Source organism: Mesocricetus auratus, unplaced genomic scaffold (genome assembly GCF_017639785.1).
Source record: "Mesocricetus auratus isolate SY011 unplaced genomic scaffold, BCM_Maur_2.0 Super-Scaffold_100015, whole genome shotgun sequence".
In the NCBI taxonomy this organism is placed as follows: Eukaryota; Metazoa; Chordata; class Mammalia; order Rodentia; family Cricetidae; genus Mesocricetus; species Mesocricetus auratus.
The window spans coordinates 55,007,664-55,022,316 of NW_024429198.1; the positions used below are offsets into that span (position 1 = coordinate 55,007,664).

Consider the following 14,653-nt stretch of genomic DNA (forward strand, 5'->3'; position numbering starts at 1 on the left):
GTTTTAAATCCCTTAAGTAGTTCTTAGAGCAACTGTGAATGTGTGTGGATAATATATTTTTTTTAAAAAGGTTCTAAATAGATACTTACAAAGCTTTTCTAAGAATTTTGAAATATTTTTCTTGTATTATTATATATGCAATCATAATTTAACTAGGACATGCCAAATAAGATGAATATTATATATTAATAATATATTAATTATATATTAAAAATTATTAAGCTGAACATGGTGACACCTGCTTGTAGAGGCAGCGAAATTGTGAGAGTGAATCAAGCCAGGCCTACATAGTGAAACACGATCACTAACAAAGTTACTGGTTCTATTCGTTTTATAAAGCTCACAATTTTTAGGTTCCTAAAAGTGAGAAATAAGACAGTAAAAAACAGGGAAATTTCTTGGTGAAAAAGAGTAGGACTTAACACCATTATCTGTAGACAAAACCTCTTGTTTCTGTTTTTACTAGAGAGGACTCTTGACTTCAGACTCTTGACTTGGTTCCTTAAAAGCAAAGTTGTTGATGTTGTTTTTTTCCTCCCCTGCAGATTTCACTCCTTTTTGCTCTTCATGGGTCACCCCCCTTATGCAATTCGAGAGGTGAACATCAACAAGTTCTGCAGGACCATCAGTGAATTTGCACTAGAGTATCGCACGACCAGGGAAAGGGTTCTGCAGCAGAAACAGAAGCGGGCCAATCACAGAGAGAGAAATAAGACAAGAGGGAAGATGATCACTGATGTAAGTTCCATGGGCTCAGCAGCTGCGTGGCGTAGCTTTTCAAAGCAGGAAAGGTCTGAAGTCGCTCCCCAGTTTTGGAGGGATGTGTTATTTTCTTCCTGATTTTGAGCAAAAAAAAGTTCCCTTGCCAGGTGGTGGTGGTGCATGCCTTTAGTTCCAGCACTTGGGAGGCAGAAGCAGGAGGGTCTCTGTGAGATCGAGACCAGCCTGGTCTATAAGAGCTAGTTCCAGGACAGCCTCCAAAGTCACAGAGAAACCCTGTCTTGAAAAGCTGAAGAAAAAAAAAAGTTTCCTCTTTTCCAAAGTTCTCTCAAACTGTTCTCCCATCATCTATGGAATCTGCTGCTTGACACAGGAGGACCAGAGCAGTGAAAATTAAGACTGTGTGCCTGGAGGGGGATGTGTATCATAGCCGTGTGGGTGTTACTGGATACTGATGACAAGTGACATTTGATGAAGTGGGGTTTTTTGGGGGGTATCAGGTGATGCCACCAAGCATAGGAAGGTAGATGTATTCATTTGACATTAGTTCAGGATTTTCATTCTTGTAACAATGTCATGTATCTGTCAGCCACTTGGGCCACTCAGCTTGAGAATGCGAATTGACAAACTGATGTTACTGCTCCAGGACATCATCTGGTGGTCACCTGATTTGAGTCACAGATTAGGGCGGAAGAGATCGCGTAGATCATTAAGTGTAGCAGAAGTTTCTCCATAGCGTCTGGGGGTGTCCTGGCCACGTTTCTCTCCTATTGCTGGATCTTTCTTTCCCACCTCAGCCCTGAGCCTATCTATGCCTCAGGAGCAAAGCACATGGCCAGGGAAGGGATTGTGAAGTAGAAACAGAGCAGGCTAGCTGCAGATGCTGCGGAGATGCCACATGCCCCATAAGTGGAGCTGAAAGGATGCGGGCAGTGCTGTAGACTGACAAAGGCCAGTGCATGGCCCCTTTCTGATGGGCTTTTGTGAAATGCACACGTCGGATTGGTAACCCTTGCATTATTACCAGTACGCTTATACCTTTTTGCTTTAGAAGAAAAATGAAGGATTCTTGGAATTCTCCCTTTCAGGGAATCCCCCTTTCTTCACTGTGAGACCATGTTGAGAACCTATTGAAGATCTTGGTGTTATTTTTTTTCATTGTTTGGATTAGTGCCCATGAACTTTTCCCACCTGTGCAAGTACTTGGCATCCCTGGGCTTCCCAGGAAGGGGAATGGAAGGAGGAAAGGGTTAAGCCATCAGGACTGCCATCACTCCAGGGTTTAAGCCTCAGCTGGACTCAAGTCAGGCAGATGTCTCTGCAGAAGAAGGAAATCAATTCAGACCTTATGGAGGCTGCCATCTGTGGCCAGGGGAGTGTTCATGGTGCAGGCAAAACAGAGACTGTGGTTACTGCTGAGAGTAAGCATTCCTGAGCAGGCCTCTGACTTCCTGTGGGTGCCCGGCACACTGACTATAAGATGGTTTGTACTTAAAAGGCAATCCCAAGAAGAGCCAGAGACTACCTTGTCATCCCCCTCTACCCAAACCTCCTCCCCTGGACATTTTGTGACTCTAGAGGGCAGGGTACCAGTTTCTCCCAGAAGGAGCCTGCTCTGCAACCCTTACAGCACTGAATGTTAGTGTCATCGCCAGGAGCTTCTGTCTCCTAAAATCTGGTTCCCCTGGAGCTCTGGCCTGCTGGGGTGTTCAGAAAGCAAATTGAACCCACTTGGGCAAACTATGACCTACATTTCATTCCAATGTGTTATTTTTAAAAAGTCTTTAAAAAGGGATCGTTTATTTTTGTGGAAATTAGACATATTGCACGGCAAACAACACAAGTCCAATATGCTTATAGTTAGGAAAACACATTAAAATTTCTTGCCAAATTCCTGAGAATTTTTTTTAACAGATCCTACTAAGTTTTAAATTTGTCCTTCTTTGAGAACATTTGGCTCTCTGAGAGGCAGAAGTATCCAGGGTGTGATTCAAAAGTATTTAAATTTCTATTAAAATCTGGACAGTACAGATTCCTTTAAAGATAGCTTTTAACCTAGTCCTTATTAGTTGAGGTCAAGGTAGGATTTGTGTGGAAAGCCTGCCACCTTCTGGAGTATTAGAACATTGCTACTAAGGCCAAACAGATGTGCCCAACTCTGAGATAGTTGCTGTATACCCAGTACGAGGGTGCCTGGGAGAGACAAGGTCGTCCCCCAGGGATGACACGCTCTGATTAAAAAATGTCATACACATCACTGAAACCGAAGCCACACCATAGGTGCAGAGTCATGGAGCCCTGAACATTTTAGAGAACTTTGTAGAGACTCAGGTTTTTTTTTTGTTTGTCTTTTGGTTTTTTTTTTTTTTTTTTTTTTTTTGGTTTTACGAGACAGGGTTTCTCTGTATTGTTTTGGAGGCTGTCGGTCCAGCCTGGCCTCGAACTCACGGAGATCCTCCTGCCTCTGCCTCCCGAGTGCTGGGATTAAAGGTGTGCGCCACCACCGCCCAGCGAGACTCGGTTTTAATGTAGATACAAAATAGAGAGGATAGTGTGGTGGTAACTTACAGCGAGCAGTCCGGAGGAGGAGCTCTGCAGACTGCCTTCCCTGGTCTGTGAGGCCGACCTTCCTTCCCCTTCCTGCCTTCTGAGCATGCAATGGCCTCTGTCCCACCACCCAGGGAGTCCGTCCATGAATGGCTCAGTGTGGACTTCGTTCTTCATCTGTCTGTCCTAACTATGGTCAGTAGTGACCATCATAGGGGCGCCCCGAACTTGCTCAGGAGGGAAGCGAATCACAAAGATATGAGAATGAAAACCCAGTTTAGATTGACTTTGTCAACCTGGACCAAGACTTCAGGGAGTCTGATAGCAAGCAATTTATTCCCAACAAATTTAAGCATGATGTAATTTAGAAAAAGAAAAGTTTCCTGGTGCAATACAATCCCCAGTGCACAGGAAAGTGTAATTACATTGAAACTCAACTCAGATACATGTCATTTCCTCCAAGAAGATGAGTTCTAGAGATAGGCTACTTGTGCTAATTTAAGGGCCTAGGGAAGGTTCTGTCATGGTCTTGGGCAGACAGATAGTGTAGCAGTCATGTGGGCTACTAGCCACCCTTGGGAGAGTCTCTGGCTGTACAGAGATAATAAAAGGGTCATTTAGACTATTATGACTCTCTGGTCATGGTTGTGGGAGCTTGGGGAGCTCCTGGCTGTAAGTTACGGGTCATTTAGATCACTAGCCACTTCTGGTCATGGTTGTGGGAGCTTGGGGCCCCTGGCTGTAAGGGTCATTTAGATCACTAGCCACTTCTGGTCATGGTTGTGGGAGCTTGATGTGGTCTGGTCCAATAGATAACACAAATCACTGGGCTACTAATCACTCCCAATTCCCAGCTTTCTGGGTGGAAGAACTGGCTTCTTACGTCTTGTCCGTTGGAAAGACAATCCTGTATGCTTAAAGTTCCTGGTTTCTCTGGAGCTCTGCGGGTGCAAGGATCTTCCCACTGTGTTCCCAACAACCATCATGAACCAAATGGCTTATGGGACTTAGACTGTCAAGTCACAGGACTCCACTGCAGAGGGAAGAGTGACCCTAGTGTGAGACCCTTCCCCTTTCAGCCCTGACTTCCTCTTCTAGAGAAAGGGGCCGATGACACTTTGAGAGCTTCAGGAGACTGGAGATTCAAAACATAGAGTTTTGTATAGCAGCGTATGCCTAGTGAAAGAAATGCCAGTCATCCTGGCTATCCTGATAATCCGCTCAACAAGAAGCATGGTAGAGAGGCCTGGTGTCTCTTGCCATTTGAGTGGAGTACCTTGTTATCTTACATTCCCAAAATACAGTCAGTTCTCAGAAAGTCATGCCTGGTTTGTTGGCCTCTAACCTCTGTCGAAATACCCAGGTATACTGAATTTAAATCAAGGTATTGGCATGATTTTAAATACTTCATATTTAGAGAAGGGGTCTTCAAAGGACATCTGTGGTAAAGTAATTGTGAGAACAGTGTCACTTCTGGTGGCTACTTGAGGACTGGTTGAATTCTACAAAGAGGTTAATTTCATGGGCCTGAGGAGAGGGCAGTATGGTATGTTGTGCTTGGGGGCTTTCGTGTGTCCTGTGTGGGCAGGCTAGGCAGGGGAGAGTCTAGAACTCTTGATAAAAGGAAAAGGTTGCTGATGGGCACAGCCAGGTGAATGGAGGCAGGCCGCAGGCTGGGAAGTCAGTGGTAGGTGGTGGTGGGCCCGGCAGTCATAGGTGCAGGGAGGGTGTAGAAGATAAGGTTAGTAGCGATCAGGGAAGCCAATCCTGACCTTATGGGTGTCCTGGGGAGGATGACCACCTGAAGCCCTTCAAGTACTCCCTGCCTCCTCTCGGTGTGATCTGGGAGCACACAGAACAAGCCACCCAGTAAGAACAGGGGACAGAGCCCGGCACCTTCTGACTGAAGAGAGTGTGCCCTGCTGCTGTTTTTGGAATGTGATCTGTTGTTGAGATTATCTCCTCTCTGCTGACGTCTGTGCCTTCTAAGAATCCTTCTGTCTTTTCCATCTTGTCCTGTCCTGTCCTTTTGGGTAGACTGATGACGAGGATGACACTGAGGTATGACAATTCATGAATGTGAACAGTGCCCTCTTTGCCCTTCTCCTGTGTGCTGTAGAATTACCTAACATAGTTGGCATGAAGTGTCACCATCACTTAGCACTGGAAACTGTGCATGGACATTTTCTGATTGGTTTCCATGTGGTCACTAACCAGTTCTTGTCATGCTCTTTGTGCCATAGAGTGAGGAGCTAATTGCATTTTTCCAATGTTCCTGAGCCAGGACTAATCAGTTCCCTGTCACTAAGAGCAGGTTCAGTGAGTCTTTTCCCTGAGGCCGGAAAACCGGACAGAGAGTTTCCCTTCCAGCGACTTTCTGTGCTTTTCACAACCCAAGTATGAGAACTGGGTTGCAGCTTAGCTGCGTATGTGCGGAGCACAGTGGTGCATGTCTGTATGTGCGGAGCACAGTGGTGCATGTCTGTAACCCCAGCCCTTGAGAGGCTGAGGCAGGAGAATTGTGAGTTTCAGGCCAGGCTAAGTGACATTATAAGGACTTTTCATCAAACAAAACAACATAAAGAGCCAAACAAGGTAGGATCAGACTGGGGACAGGGCTCCGTGGTGCAGTGCTCGCTGTGAGTATACGAGGTTTGATCCGCGGCATCAAAAACAAACCAGTAAACGTATAGAGCGTCCTGGAGTCAGGAAGAGAAGGAAGGAAGCAGTGAGGACTGATCCTGGGGACCGAGGAAGGAGAGGCACAGACAGCGGAAGTCACCGATTCCTCACAAGTCTGTAGCGATGGCTGAGCAGCAAAAACCTGGGGCTGATCTTGGTCAGTGTTCAATGTCTATTGGTCCACGTTCACCACCCTGCTCTTCACTCAGATGTAAGCATGGTGTGTGTATAGAACTCAATATAGCATTCCAGAGCATCGCTTGAAAACATATATACCCTGCATTTTTTAGAAAAACCAGCCTGTGTTTTTAATGCTTATTACAGCAAGCACCTGCATTTTTGGCAAAACTAAAAAGTAGTGTTGCTATCTGGCATAAATTTTTATCTGCTCTGTGGCCTGACATTCAACACATTTGGGACCTCTGGCAAAGACACTTACTCTTAGAGAGTTCCAGTTGTTGTTTTGTTTGTTTGTTTTTTCTCTAAAAATAAGATAAGGTTAGATCTACAAGAATCCTTGTTGGGCAGTGGTGGCACACGCCTTTAATCCCAGCACTTGGAAGGCAGATGCAGGCAGATCTCTGTGAGTTCGAGGCCAGCCTGGTCTACAGAGTGAGTTCCAGGACAGACTCCAAAGCTACAGAGAAATTCTGTCTCTAAAAACAAAAACAAAAACAAGCAAGCCAACAAAGAATCCTCAGCATTAGCTTAGGAAATGAAGCTCAAGACATTCAAGACTTGATGGGCAAGTCAATGTCAGTTAACTTGATGAGTCCATGTCAATCTCCCCTAGGTGGCATCCATTAAAGTGTAGGTTGGATGGATGAAGGTCCTTCTGGGGCCAGATGCTTCTCTTGCTGGTGTTAGATCTTCCTGTAGAGAGGTATTTGCCATTTGTTGGCGTTCTCTGTGACTGACTGACCCCCAGAGTATAGTGAGTACAGACACAAAGAAACCAGAGGAGAGAACATTTCCTCAAAACACAACTTGATGGCCCCTTCGGCAAGTGTGCCCTCCACTTCCTAACATCACTTTGGTTTTGCAGTCTGGCAAGTTCTCTGGCAGTTCTCCTGCAACACCGAGCCAGCCACAGGGTCTGAGCTATGCTGAGGATGCAGCTGAACATGAGAACATGAAGGCTGTCTTGAAAACATCATCTCCTGCTGTGGAGGATGCTACCCCCGTGCTTGGTGTCCGCACCCGCAGCCGGGCAAGCCGAGGTAACTTCTGCTGGGCGGGGCTTGTCTTCTCGGGTAGGCCACCCCATGAAAATGTTCTCCATTGCAGCTTGTCGGTCACTGTGTCCAGAGAGTGTATGTGAAGAGGATCAAGCTCCCAATACTCTCAGTGCTGACTTAGCCTCCTACAGAAGGCTGTTGCTGGCTGGATGTAATGATGGTACAGAGCCATCTTAGCAGCGAGACAGTATTGAGGTTTCCTAATATATTTATTAATGTTGGCTGTGTGTGTGTGTGTGTGTGTGTGCATATTACCATGTGCATGGGGAGTCAGTTTTATCTTATCAACTTTATGTGGGTTCCAGGATTGAGCTTGGTCCCTTGGAGCCATTTCAGTGGCCTACGCTGTACAACTCTTAAAAGAAACTAGACATCTATTCTGGTCTAGAAGGGGCCAAGATAAACATTATTAATAGGTTTGTACTATGAGGGTTATTTTTATTCACTGATGAAGGAGCCGCGAGATGTCTCCATTACCGTTCTGTTGCTGTGAAGAGGCACCATGACTAAGGCAGCTCTTGGAGGAAGGAGTATTTAGTTGGAGGCTTGCTTCCCGTTTTCAGAGGGCTAGCCCATGATCATCACCCTGAGAAGCAGACAGGCATGACACTGAAGCCGCAGCTGAGAACTGTACATCCTGACCTAATGATATCAGGTAGAAGACAGAGGGGAGAGGGAGAGGGACTGGGCCTACTTTGGGCCTTTGAAACCTCAAAGAAAGAAAGAAAGAGAGAAAGAGAGAAAGAGAGAGAGAGAGAGAGAGAGAGAGAGAGAGAGAAAGAAAGAAAAAGAGAGAAAGAAAGAAAGAGAAAGGAAGGAAGGAAGGAAGAAAGAAAGAAAGAAAGAAGGAAAGAAAGAAAGAAAGAAAGAAAGAAAGAAAGAAAGAAAAAGCCAGTGACCTATGTCTTCCAACAAGGCTGCACCACTTCCAATAAGACCACATCTCCTGTCACGTGAGAGATGAAGTGATGACAAAGTGATCTGTGCTGTAGTGGTCCACGCTGCTCTATCCCTCTACTGTATCTAAATGTCTTGGAACAGTGCAGTGGATCTCCTGACCCGTTTGCTGTATGAGAAGCCATGGAAGTATTTCCCCAATGTCTGCATGGGGGTGCAGAGGTCCCGAGAAGACCATGTATAGGAGCAGAAAGAATGGGAACAAGTAGGTGACCAGGTAGCAAAGACAGTGACCAAGAAAAGAGAAGATGCAAAGCAGAAATTTATTCTAGAACAAATTCATTATAGAACAGCCCGATAGTGCTGGGTCAGTGTCTACAGGTGACCTTTCAGCTTCTACTGGCTGCTGCATTAAAAACAGATCACTGGGGACATGTACGTGGGAGGTGCTGGTAACGCTCAGAGGGGTGGGGTCTCTAAATTCCTCCATTTCTGCCCAGTGCTCTGCAAGGGTATCAGGGTCCAATGGAATTGATAGAGCTCTCCGTGGGTGGTTGGTGAAGGGTAGTTTAGATTTCAAGACAAGACACAGAATTATAAACCAGTAGGTGAAAGGGAATCAGGAGACTGCTACATGAAAGACGGCTTTGCTGTTGATGGCTCTACCCTGAGGACCTTCATTGTCATAGAGACTGAGGTCCAGTCTGAAAGTTGGGTCAATCATGGGGCCTCTGGCCTCCCATTACAGCACCCAGACCCTCCTGAAAACACAAAGAACCTCGGCAACAACTCTAGAAAGGTGATTCTCAGGGAAGCACCCGTTTTTAAAGAATGGTTTATGATGATGGAAGAAAAGGTGGCCTTCTGATAGGAGCAAACAGGTCCCCTTAGCTGTAAGCAGCGGGCGCCATTAGTCTTCGTGCACAGGCAGATGCTGTAGGTATGCGAATGAGAAAGATAATCAAAGTATACTTTAAAACTATGTCAACAATTGTAACAGCCCTGGCCACTTGAAGACACTGTCCCCAGCCTCTTCCATAGTCACAGTAAGATTCCAAGCACACACACTTGCACACAGATGGACCCTCCCCAACACGCACATCCTTACACATCATAGTTTACGGAACAGTGACCCATCATTCCCATATAGTTCGATCAAATTCTAGATCATTCATAACAAGGTGCTTACAAGCCTCGCAATTTTAACTATAACAGCGCGAAAAAAGAGAACCTGCAGTATTAATGGCAGACACAGGAAAGAGGGAGAGAGATGTTTACAAGAGACAGGAACACAGCTGTGTTGTAGGAAAATACAAAATAAATATCCCAGTTCAGGTTTCCACAGCACTGGCAAGATAGCAGGCACAGGTGGGGACAGGCCGGCATCCCAGGCCTGTCACCAGCTCTGCTAGCACAGGACTTCGTGGGAATCCACCTCTGACGGACGTCAGCTACTTAGAAACAGCATAATTTTGCTTCTTTTGTTTCTCTTCTCTGTGAGCACATGGCATTCTCTGGCTGTCTAACCTTCCAGGGTCCACCAGTTCATGGAATATGGGAGCCGATGAGTCACCTAACGTCACTGATGATGCAGCTGATGAGATCATGGACCGCATTGTCAAATCGGCCACCCAGGTGCCCAGTCAGCGGGTGGTGCCACGGGAGAGAAAGCGTTCCAGGGCCAACCGCAAATCCCGTGAGTGCATTTCTTTCCTTTCTTTCCCTTTTCTTTTTCTTACTAATTTTTTCAATTATTTTACATCCTGACCAGTTTCCCCTCCCTCCTCTCCTCCTGTTCCCTCCCCCACCTCCCATCTACCCCCACCCTTCTGCTCCTTCTGTGTCTCCAGTCAGAAAGAGGCAGGCCTCCTATGGGTGTCAACAAAGCATGGCGTATCAAATTGAGGCAGGACCAACCTCCTCTCCTGCATCAAGTTTGGGCAAGGCAACCCAGCATGGGGAATGGGTTCCTAAAGGCCAGTTCAAGTGCCAGGGACAGGTCCTGATTCCACTGCTAGGAGCCCCACATACAGACCAAGCTACACAACCGTCACACACAGTGATGCATTTCACTATGACCTGGAGAGTCAGAAACTCAGAAGGAAGCTCCCGTTGGTGTCCAGTGGCTACTTAAAGTGCCCACTTGCACTCCTTAGCAGTAAGAAAAGAAGTTCCTCTCAGTGTCTGTCACTAGGAGTGGGCGTAGCAGCTATACCTGTCAAATGTTCTTGCTGTATGTGCCCTAGCCTCTACCAATTAATACCCTATCTCTAAGGTCATTGAAAGCCTCTAGTCTGTGGCGGTAAGGCTTACTACCAAATGCTCTGCTGGAGGCTGTATTTCTGCTCCTCACCAGCACCAGAGGCCACTTGCTGAGATGTAGGCTGGCTCCTCCCAGGGCTCACCACAGTCTCTGTCAGGTTAACGATATAAAGCAGGGACAGCAAGTGAGTAGATGAGCAAGCCGAACGCTTTCCAGTTAACGTTCTCCTGGGTTGACCGGGATTTCCCCCTTTCTTTCAAACCATGGGATTGGCTAGTCTTTTTAGTTCAAACCTGCTGCCTGCTCTTGACCCCTCTATCTGCACGCCACTGACTCTCCCAAGCACCCCTCTCTGTGGAGAAATGGGATCCCTGTGGATGCTTGGCATCTGCCAGCATTAGCTGTGTGGCTCTTAGTGTTTTAGGCCCATTTTCCAGGCTTCAGACTGCTGCTGGGTCCCTCAGGAGACAGCTTGAGTGTCCACTGGCTTTGACTATGAGAATAAGGGGTGATGAGGAAGAGAAGGAGCCCCCGCATAAAAGCAGTCATGCCACACTGGCAGAGAACTTAGTAGGAATGCAAATACAGGGTACCCCCAGTTTCTCCAGCCCATGAGATTCACACGGGTGACTGAGGTATGAGATGCAATGTTTACCCTTGCAGTTATGCTTGTCTTACTACCATGCTCTTTTTTCCCAGTGTAAAGAATGCAAAAACAAATTCCTTCGGCCCATCATACTTTTTTTCATATGATTAGTGTCTGTTGGGAAGCCTTTCATAGAGAGGAAGATAACATGGGGGTCAGGGTGAATGTTACAATTTTGCTGACAATAGACAGGCTAAGAGTTGGTTTGTGGCAAGGCCCTAGGTGAAGACGCTGCTGCCGGCCCTTGGTACTCATGTTGAGTGTCAAGGCTCTGGAGCTGTGGTTCTCAGCTTTGTATGCATGCTAGAGTCTTCTACCAAGATCTAAAATTCTAGGTACCTTTGATCATCCAGACCAATGACTCAGGGCCTCTTAGTCCCTGCCCCTTAGAGGATTAGTTACACTGGAGGATAGTGCTGGCTGGCCTTGAACTCACTGTGTAGATCAAGCTATCTTTGAATTCACAGATACCTTTTGGCCTCTGCTTCCCGAGTGCTGAGTTGTTAAAGGTAGGCACCATAATTCCTGGCTTCCCTCCAGGTTTTAATGAAAGACAATCATTACTTTCCTGTCAGTTTTACATCTTCAAGAATACATTTGGTTTGTAGCTTTCAACCACCAAGGAAGGCCTTTACATTTAGTTTTGTTGCTAGTTTGCTCTTTCCACAGCATGGCTGTGGCTTCTTGGAGTGTCCCCTGGTGCTCCTGTTTAAGAACTTGGTCAGAGACTTGTTCCTCAAAATTAGGCTTCGACTATATGCTCATCTCAGCAGAACCTTGTTACAAATGGAGATTCATGGGTCCCATCTCAGGGCAACTAAATCAAGGCCTCATTTACCAATGCCAGCAGGGACTCACATTCTTAGTGAGGAGAAGAAGCACTAGGTGGGGGAGGGGTAGGCAGGGGGTGAGCGCAGGTAGGTGATATGACCAGTTGGCATTGCTAGCCTCAGGTGGCAAACTGTTCTCCAAAGTGATGCTGGTCCACACTGGCTGAACACTATAGGCTAAATCCCAGTAATGCAGGCCCCGTGCCACACTGTGTGAAGGCCATGCTCTGGAACTTTGTGGTATCTACATTTCCTGTATGTTAGGAAGGATGGGCCTCTCAGACCGCTCTTTTCTTTCGGCATTTAACTTTTCTGCGTTATTTTACCATCTTATGATTGCTATATTTAAAAATTAATAACAAGGAATCTTTTCAAATGAAACTTGTAGAGGCCTTTTTATGTCTTAAGGAGATTACTTTCAGTAGTTGCCCTCCCATCAGTCATTTTGATAAACTAGTAGCCCGTTGGATGAAGTCTTGCACTCGATAACTTCCGGTCTTACTGGAATGGGCAGCCTCAGTGTAAGAATGGCTGTAGGGAGCTTGGGAGTGGGCTCAGCAGTAGAGGACTTGCCTAGCGTGAGCAGAGTCCTGACCTAACCCTGCCCCCGAACCACAACAACAAACAAGCAAACAAAGCAAATATCTTGGCTAGAAGACATAATGGGAGCTGTGGTGATATTTTGTTTCTGCGCTAACAAATGAAGCTTGCCTGAAGATCAGAGGGTAGAACTGGCCACTCATCAACCGTAGAGATCAGGCAGTGGTGGCACACACACACCCTTCATCCCAGCTGGCACTTGGGATCTCATGACTTTGATCCTAGTACTTGGGAGGCACATGCTTTTGATCCCAGCACTAGGGAGGTGGAATCAGGAATACAAGGAGGTGGGCACAGGATCTTGGGCCCATTCAGTCTGAGGATTTATAGAGACAGGAGCCCAACCCTTTCTGTCTCAGGTTTTCATAGAGGTAAGAACTTTAGTGGCTGGCTGCCTTACTTCTCTGGTCTTTTAGCTTTCATCCCCTAATATCTGTTTTTTTTAATTAAGACTAAATAGATTCATGCTATAGTGAGCTTAGAGAGAGATGGAGACCTGGGAATACCCTGGCAGAGAGTGGCAAGGTTGAGCCAGGGTCTGTAAATAGGGAGACTGTAGAGACATCAGATTAGCTTTCTATTTCTCAAAGATGGAAGATATTCTATAAGTGGCTTGTCTGCACTTTCTACCCACAGTGTCACTGGGAACAATAACAATGTTTTTTTCCTCTTCAGTCTGCCCAGAGAATGCCTATTTTGGTGGTTGTCATAATTTCCTGTGGTATAGTTACTATTTCAGTGGTATGCAAAGCGTCTATATACTCTTTTTTTTAATTTAGCCAAACAGTTTTGCTGTGACACAGTTACTGTAAGATATGCAGTATCCTAGACATATCAGTGTATATATCCACTGGGTGGAGCTATCAACAGAAATTAAAGGTGGAGGATGCTACATTACTATTTTAAAGAGATGATAAAGCCAAGCTTTTCAAGAGTAAGGCAAAACAAAAACAACTTGGAAAAAAATCTACATGAAGTTCAGTAATTTAGAAAGACCTCAGTATGAAACAGAGTTGTGTTTAATTACTTAATAATAGTGATAAAGTGAATAGATATGGATTATCAAGATGTCTGGGGTACATAGTTCACTTGACTTAAGAGAAATGAAATAGAATCCTAAAATCTAGAAATCTGTGACCTATAGTCTTTAAAGATCACTTAAGGGTCCTCAGGGGCAATGACCTATGATGCTTATACAAGGCTGCTGCCCATGCCTTACCTGATGGTATCACACACTACAGTGAATTCAGACATGGCAAGTGCATTTTAGTATACCCATGGGCTCCCACAGAAGTAGCTGCTTTTCTGCTACTTCTAGTTAGCATCTCCTCAAGAGACTGCTAGCCTGTGATGGGTCACCCCAACTCTGCCACAAATTCTAGGCTTGGCGGTTCTGACCCAGGGACAGTGTTCTTAGAACTTGGGTTTGTCTATATTTTGATTTCCTGCCTTTTCATATTGGATTGAATACATTTCCCAGGGATGACTGTAAACCAGGCTTCCTGGATGTTGGCCTGTTTAGACTATGGGGAAGCTCGGAGGTGATGGAGGGATCCTCCCCAGACGGATTCGCGGTAGGCTGCAGTAGCTAGGGAGAATCACCCCACCCCACACTCCTTGTTCTTTCTTCTCTTGGACCCATCTGCTGAAAGGGTCTGCTCTGATGATCGCATGCATGATAACATGTGTTCTACTTATTAAAGAACATAGGCACAAACCAGAGACTCATAGTCGGCCTTTTCTTGTCTGAAGGAGAGCTCAGGTCTTCCCACGATTGAGAGAGGCTCACCCTTCCACTGCTGATTTCCCTTCCCTGGCTCCTATCTGTGACAGGATCATGAAGTTTGGGATCAGAGCCATGTTGTTGTAAAGATGCTGTCACTTTGGCATGGCCTACACCTAGCTGACAACTTCATGTTTATCATGGTTGCTGAGTGGGAAGTTTCTGAGGACTGCTGGGATAGGATTACAGGTCTCTGATTATCTTCCTAATTCCTGTTCTCTTATACCACGTGTGTCCTCACTGCTTCTCCTGTGAACACCAATGGCCCTCTTGAAGGGTGTGAGACACTTTTTTCAGTTGTTTAATGTAATTAAAATCTTACTACTTTTACAGAATATTGAGGATTATAACTATTCAGGCTGATAAAATACTCTGGAGATGATTTTTTCTAAATCATAAAACTCTTCAATCTACTTTTTTGTTGTTGTTTTTTCAAGACAGGGTTTC

The 14,653-nt window shown here is 45.8% G+C and overlaps 1 protein-coding gene across 8 annotated transcripts in view; it reads left to right on the forward strand.

Moving 5' to 3' along the window:
* Fhod3 (formin homology 2 domain containing 3) overlaps positions 1–14,653 on the forward strand; it is a 419,361-nt gene that overhangs the window by 402,105 nt on the left and 2,603 nt on the right. For 5 of the 8 annotated variants that reach the window (XM_040757956.1, XM_040757957.1, XM_040757959.1 and 2 more), the window contains 4 exons: positions 546–738; positions 5,305–5,328; positions 6,995–7,169; positions 9,619–9,780. In XM_040757956.1, coding sequence (XP_040613890.1) covers positions 546–738; positions 5,305–5,328; positions 6,995–7,169; positions 9,619–9,780 — 554 coding nt within the window. The remainder of the gene's footprint in view (positions 1–545; positions 739–5,304; positions 5,329–6,994; positions 7,170–9,618; positions 9,781–14,653) is intronic. The other 3 variants (XM_013124838.3, XM_013124845.3, XM_013124854.3) reach the window with 1 other exon arrangement.